The 7,543-nt window shown below is 51.1% G+C and overlaps 1 protein-coding gene across 2 annotated transcripts in view; it reads left to right on the top strand.

The window, feature by feature from the left end:
* The first annotated feature begins 1,098 nt into the window (after positions 1 to 1,098).
* Positions 1,099 to 7,543, top strand: part of LOC122390481 — a 33,937-nt gene continuing 27,492 nt past the window's right edge. The window contains exon 1 of one of the 2 annotated variants that reach the window (XR_006258165.1): positions 1,099 to 1,354. Coding sequence is in view for 1 of the 2 variants with exons in the window: in XM_043383475.1 (XP_043239410.1) it covers positions 1,303 to 1,354 (52 nt within the window). In the remaining variant the exon portion in view is untranslated. The remainder of the gene's footprint in view (positions 1,355 to 7,543) is intronic. The other variant, XM_043383475.1, reaches the window with a different exon arrangement.

Below are 7,543 nucleotides of genomic sequence, written 5' to 3'. Positions count from 1 at the left end.
TCGTCCTCAAACTTGAAAAGACCTTTATTTATGTTACTCACAATACGTTATTTTTACAGAGCTTGTGTATAAACATATAGGTATAGCAGCCATTTTTGCATTGCTCCTCTGTTCGTCCCGCGTCGGACCTTGGGTATACGATCCGAGTCAGAAACTGAAGTCGGTAATATTGGACTCGACAATCGACATGGGATATTGAAGGCTGCAGCTCAGCTTTAGCAGCAACTTGTGCCCTTCAGAAAGCAATTAGCAGCACGAAGGAAAAGTATTAAAGGTAGGCAATTCAATACAAAGATTTAAAGTCACCACTCAACACGCAACAAACATATTTTGTAATTAAAGGAGACAAATTAAGAAAAAAACATAAAGATGCTACGCAATGTATGAGGCATAGGCGGTGGAACGGGGAGGGCACCGGGGCACCGTGCCCCCCTTTGATTTGGGCATTTTTATATTAGCCCTATGGGCGTTGCATGGAAAGAATGGGACCAAAAGTCGGCAGTGCCCCCCCCCCCCCCCCCGCTTAATTGAGGATGTTCCGCCGCTACTGGTATTAGAGATTGCTGGAAAAGGACAATGTGATAGGTACTGATCAACGGCAACCACAAAACTACACAAAAAGTCACTGGTCTGGGTATCTAGATACGTTTATAAAATTAATCCACGACAATATATCTGTATTATTTGTACCACAATTCCTTATCTTTCTGTTATTTCTTAATTAACCGGAACTTATCCGATTCATCACTGGCCTAAGTGAACTGGTGACCAATTCATTTACAAGCCGCAGCTGGCCAGCGGCTGTCAACATCTATTGATCATCCCTTCCCGAGGCCAATCTGTCAACTTCTTATCCTAATTGAAAACTCCCTATCCGGGTCAGCGCAGCGGCTCATTACGACAAAAACAACCTCGTTATGGCCATTTTGGGTGTCCCGTTGGGTCCAGTGGTACACCCACGTGCCCGGAGACAGGTGGTCGATCCCCCCCCCCCCCCGTTGCATCCCACGCACCCCTCCCCGTCCCCCTGCTCCAGACCGCTGTAAATTGGCGCATGCGCGGTGCCGTGGATCCGACTGGCGGCCGGCGGCGCGCGTCAGTCGTCCAGAGCTCACGGTGGTGGTGTGTGTGCCGCCTGCTCCGGAGGGGCTCTGTGAAATGTGCTCGGGGCCGGGTCGGGTCTGTTGGTAGAGAGGTCAGATCGTGGTACCCGTGGACACGGGAGGTCTCGCTGGGTGCGGCTGAAGCATGCGAAGCGGTGGACGGTAGACTCGGAGAAACTGTCACACGGAGACTGGCGAGATGTGGATGTGCGTGCTGCAGATCGGAGCGGCCCTCGCAGCCGTCTTACCAGGTGAGTGTGGGTCAGAAACTGTGAGATTGTGCACCAACATGATATCGATTTCGCTATTGGATGTTCATAGTTATGCCACGAATGTTCGGTAATGATGCTTCATCGAAACGGTCGCATGGCGCGTAAGGAATAAGGTGACCTAGAAGTTCGTAATTATGCTTGCGACGGTTATTAATGTTGCAAGTATTTCATTTTTATCTTACCTTACCAATGAACTCCGATGTTCGACGGTACATATTTTTATACGGTTGACCTCAGGTCGGGCTTGCGTAAGCCTTTATATGTGCTCCAACCAACATTATCATTAGAGGTGGCAAAACGTGGACCCGAGGACCCGGTCCAAAGAACCAGTCTGGACCCATCTGCGTCCAGACCGGTTCCTGGAAATTTTCTGACGGGTCCAACCGAGTCCTACCATAAACTATACATCTTGCACACTACACATTATTGCAAAATATGAAGTGAATGAAGTGAATGTTTCTTTGCACACAGTAGCTCATGAGTATTCCCAGTGGGAAATAGGCTGTTTTACTTATTTGAAATTGTTTTAACGGACTTTCACTGGGTAGTGGGTAAAAGTTATTATTGGTCCCGGTACTCCGACTTGTATTGAAAAGTCTTCGATGGGGCACACATAGGTTTAAAACAGGAAATGTCCTGTTTTAAACCTATGTGTGCCCCATCGAAGACTTTTCAGTACAAGTCGGAGTACCGGGACCAATAATAACTTTTACCCACTACCCAGTGAAAGTCCGTTAAAACAATTTCAAATAAGCATTTACCTGGGTATTAACTATTAAGACATGACTCTTCAGTCTCACTTAGGCTGTTTTACATCAACATGATGCAACTAATGATGCCTACAAGTAGTTTGCATTAATTGACTTTTGGGAAACGGGTCCAACTGGTTCCGATTCCAACAACCGGGTCCGACTGGTTCCAGAAATGTACAGCCGGGTCTGGTTCGAGTCTGGTTCCCAAAATTTTCATCTTTTGCCACCTCTAATTATCATCTCCAATAAATGCCTGTGTCCTGCATTTTTCATGCTGACAAAAATATTGAATTTTTTATTTACATATATCGGCTGACTGAAATTCGTTTCCAGTTAATATTGTCTAGCACTGAGGTCTGACGTCAGCTGTCTGGCCGATCAACCACCGACCAGATATGTGGGACATGTTCGATTTTCCCGATGGTACTCTGCTTAGCCACAGCCTCTAGCACTGACTTCAGCTAGCCGAGCCCGGGTCCGCGTGGGGTCGCATGGCAACCGTGGGAACCGGCCAAACAGACCTCTCAAATATCATATTTACGCGCGCTTATGCGCGTGCCACGTGCCTTACATATTTCAAATTCTGAACATTCCTGTCTTTTTCTCACGCGGCGCGCCTCTCTGCCTTTGAATACCTCACGTCGAGGATGCGCGGTTCGTGTTAGGCCTGTAATAACGGGTATGTTACAAAACCTGTAGCTATATAAAGCGTCGCTGGAGCATTTTCTTGTTTGTTTAATTTTGCTCCCGACGGGCCACAGCCCTAGCCGGGTAGGGGCAAGTTACTAGCTGGCAGAAAGTCGTTTGTGTTTAAATATAACCAAAATTCAGCTGCTGAAGCAGCCATATTTCCGCAGGCGCATACTATAGCGCCGAAATTGTCGCCTCTGGCAGCAGCGCAACGCTGAAAATAAGCCCCGTCCTGGGCCTCGTCAGTCCGTCCCGAGGGTCGTTAGAGGTCGATTTACGCGTCCTGGACTGAGGCGGTGCTTCTAAGTGCACGTTTACGCGTAAAATAACACCCATGAGGGACAATATCTCGCTTGACACACCCACCAGACGCCAATATATTTACCCCGAGTACCACAATGCTGCACAAACGCGGCAGTTTCAACCGGGTGGTTTCGCCTAGTTGTTCCACGTTTCATTGATGACAGTATCCGGCTTTTTTTTTTCTCTCTCTCTCTCTCTCTCTCTCTCTCTCTCTCTCTCTTCAATTTGAAAGGAAGGCCTGATGCTGAATAAAGATTCGCGACACTGAAGCAAACATCGATCTCATTCTTGGTGCGTTTCTTTCGTGTCTTTGCATTATCCAACATTGTCATTTGCATCCACCTTGAAGTACCAATTTGTTAAGCTGAAATCGTGGTACCATTGTAATGAATGGCCGCCGCCAGCAGTAGTATCAACCTAGCTTATTGTAATGGTACATACAGGCAGCATAACGACACTAATTGTAAGTGAATCACATATCCATTGGTTCTGTTCTTCATTGGCATGTGTCGTGAATCATCATCTTCATCATGGCTGGTGCTGGCGCTGAAGTATGCATGAATGAGAATATACAGATGCTAATCAAACTAAGCTAGATGAGAAACAATTTTTATCCTTTACAGACTGACCGGGTACACATATTTCATTTAAAAAACACGCTCGCACTTGTCGACTCAAATACTTACGCGATGATAAGCTAGAAAACCAGAAAGAACCAATTCATTGCCATCTTTCGGAGTAGAGGTGTTCTTCGCTGGTACACTTGTTGAACCAAATCGCTAAGCCCTCCGTTATAATCCAAAGAAACATTTCAACCCTTCTAAACCGTGTTGAATTACGAACCAACTTCGCCTAACCACATAATGAGGACGTTTGGACGCCCTACAGTGTCTCCTTCACCGATAGCTATGCTCAGAACGTGTCACACTATGTGTTTGCTGTTTTAGTGTAAACTTCGCTACCTCTGTGCCACGGTCGCGGCGTTTGTTGTCAAACTTGGCCTGCTGGGAGCCGCGAGATGTCTCACCACGGACCCCAGTCCCACTGGTGATGTGCCAGTATCTTCACACGGGTCCGAGCCGCCGGCCCGCACCGTTCTGACACGTCGTATCAGATAGGACAGTCCGGGTGTGGCTCGGATTGATTCGGATGATCGACCGCTTTGCAGCAGTCGCACCGCGCCGCTGCTCTGAGCGCGGGGGGTGCAGACGAGTGTTTATGTCAACGCGCACCGAACCGTACCACCGTTTATAGGCGACTGGTGTTGCGAGCTACGCTTTCTGACGCCTTGGTCATGTTCTGCACAGCGATGATTCACCAGAGGAATGGAAAAACAAGATTTTCTATCAATGGCAGACGTGTTTCGCTTGATTTCCTCATTCTCGGCGGCATGTTCTTGATTTTCTTTATCTGCTTGTACAGGTGAGTCATCAAAAGCCACCCTTGTGACGATTCGTGATTCCAGGTCATATGTAGCGAGCCGTTGGTTCTTATCATATCTCGTTGGTCTTCCGAGGAGATCCTCGCCAATGTACATAAATACAGGCCTGCAGGCAGCAGCGGGATATGCGTGGCTGGAAACGGGTGGCATTTCGCACTGCATCAGTGAGGTCGGCAGGACCCTGGCGCCGGTAGCCTATGCGATGGCACAGAGGTGAAGCGTGAATTGCACTGTGGATGACACAATTCGTGATATGTGCGTAGCTGACGACCTGGTGAGTCGTGTCTTACATACAGCCGACACGTTCAGGAACTCGGGAACTCGTGACATTGTTCCAGCCCCTTCCCAAGCTCAGGAAGGGGACATCACAGTCCATCGTGTTTCTCAATTCCAGACCGATATTGTGGAGTGTGAAACCGTCTGCGAGAAGTCACGCCACATCAGTGTCACGTGCCGTGTCAATTCGCCGCCTCATTAGCAGCGCGGTGTCGCCCGCTACCGAATTCATGGCACACATGTGTCGCCACCGTAATTTAATCCAAGGCCATATATAGTATTTAATCTGTCCTGGCGGCGCCCTGCAGGACGTCGTGCTCAGATCTGTGGCCTCTGAGGACTTTGATGTTATCTTGGGCCCGGTCTGGTTACCTGCTAGTGTCGACACGAGCCGCGGCCGGCGCTTTGTTTTTTTATCGTGATATGAATCCGATTCGTGTTCACAGTACTGGATTAGATGTCTCATGCCGCGTTCTAGGTGTCTGGCGGTTACTTTGTCGTCGGTCAGTTCAGTTCGCACTTCGCAAACAAGCATAGAAAGTGTTGATGGCATTGTGTTGTGATGCTATCAGGTGTGGAGCACTAAAAGTGAACGGTGCAGACTGAGACAGGTGCCTATTACTGCCTGAAAACGTCTGTTCCAGCACTGAACTAACAATTACCTGGCTTGGCTTCACAATGGCAGGCCTTTGGTTCTTTATTGTGACAAGGCAAATCATCCAACGTAAAGCTGGGGCGCAATGGTTTTCACGATAGTCATTGCATGCCTATTCAATTTATGCGTTCGCATTAGGACGAGCTCGTCATTCACTGGCATCGACTTTTACAGCAAGGTAGGTTCGACCTCCTGGCTTGACATTTTCACTCTCTCTATGCACCCTGCTCGTATCATGGCCCTATTTTAGACCTCCATTTGTAAATGTCATCCCTGCGTAGGCAGTGACGCATTACAAACTTTCGAAAGCTTTTATCAGGAGCTGCGTATATTTTTATGCAGTTTCCGAGCCCACTTTCAGAAGCCCTGGGGAGCGCCGCTGGCTTTAGACCGGCGGTGAAACGATGACCGGGTCACATTCACGACCCTCTCTCGGGATTTGAGGGTCACGGCAGCTCTCCAGCTGCTGTTTTACGAACCATTTGTCTCACGAGTGGCCCTGTTAGGACACGGCTCGCCTGTGCTGGTCCGTAACCCGTCAGCCAACGGTCCGTAATCTGTTAGCCGCCGGTCCGTAACCCGTCAGCCGACGGTCCGTAACCCGTCAGCCGCTCGTCAGACGGCTGACAGCCGCTCGTCAACCACTGATGCACCTGCCTCGTAAGGTGCTCTGGGACGCTCACCCGTAACCCCTTCGTGACAGTGGGTGACCGCGGCGGCACCGCAGCGCTGACGGCACGGGCAGCCAGTCACCCCTGGGGCCCCTGCTAGGCCCTGTGAGGGATCGACACGGCCCGGCGCGGGACCGACAAGGCGTCATGCTGAGCATGCATGAGCGAGCTGCTTCGCTAGCTTCCGGCTGGACGGTCGGCCGGGTCACGGACTTCCGAGTCGGTAATCTGGCATTCAGCCCCGACGGTCGACACCGGCCGGTGCTGAATCAATGGCCCGCTCCATCTGGCGCAGTTGGCACGCCGATTATCGTTTTTATTGTGCCGTGCTGTGTATGGATCAAAGCCGGCCGGCGCGCCAAATTGAGTCCGGTCGCGCCAAATCGAGCCCGGTTCCCAGCGGAGACCGACGAACGGTCTGTGAACACCTCGCGCCCGCCGTGTTTTCCGATCGGCCCCATTCCAGCGGGCAAAGTGGGAAAACGACGCCGTAATGTGGGCGCCGAGTCCGGGTCCGGTGCAGCGCACGTGTCAGGTGCTGGACTGTCATTTTCCGATGAGACTAATTGAATCAACTCACACCTGACGCTCTAGTGCGTAGCACATTATAACTGAGTAGTTCCTTGGGTGAATTTGAGAGCCGCTCGGTGGTTCGTTCTTCCGCATGCATCTCTGCTCCAGTTCCGTTTTCGCCATCTGAGCCACGACTAATGGACTCGGCCGGAGAGGCATCTATCAGTGTCAATTGGCGGCCGGCGCAGACGTATGGCGTCGTTTCGGTGGCTCCGAGCTGCTCTCATCTGTTAGTGTGGATGAACTGGACGTGGCTGGCGATCGGAGCAGCTGGATGGCCGGAAGGTGTGGCGGTGAATGACAGCCGACGCAGGACCCTATATACCAGCCGACAGGTCCGCTAAACCGGGATCGACGACGCCAGAAACTCGCAAGACTGTGTCTACAGCTGACGTGGCCGAGTTTTTGGAACTGGTATGCACGTGGCTGATTCCCGCAGACTGCAACCCACAGAGACGCAAAAACTGACTCTGTCTTCCATGCGGTGTGGACGTTGAACTAACTGATCGCCATTGTAACATGGCAGCACGCTCATTTGAGTCATTAGGCCTAGCGGCATGCTCTTGCGGTACGTGTCATTAACGGTTGTGCGGAAGCCCTGGGGCAGTGCTGTTGGCGGTGCTTCCCGGGTGGCGCTGCCGTCCCGCCCCGGTGGTTTCCCTCCGACCCAGTACCCCCTACAGCTGCGGCGCGGTGCCGCACAGCGGGGCGCCAGCTGCCCTACCCCAGAGGAAGAATGTGTGCGAACACGCCAATTATGACGCCTGCAGTCACGCCCGCCACGACCCCTTTGTGAGGTCCGTTCCC

This window comes from Amphibalanus amphitrite, unplaced genomic scaffold, assembly GCF_019059575.1.
Source record: "Amphibalanus amphitrite isolate SeventyFive unplaced genomic scaffold, NRLGWU_Aamphi_draft 000397F_arrow, whole genome shotgun sequence".
NCBI lineage: Eukaryota > Metazoa > Arthropoda > Thecostraca > Balanomorpha > Balanidae > Amphibalanus > Amphibalanus amphitrite.
Note: the sequence above shows the minus strand (reverse complement) of the source record. Positions and strands in the feature narration are given on the sequence as shown.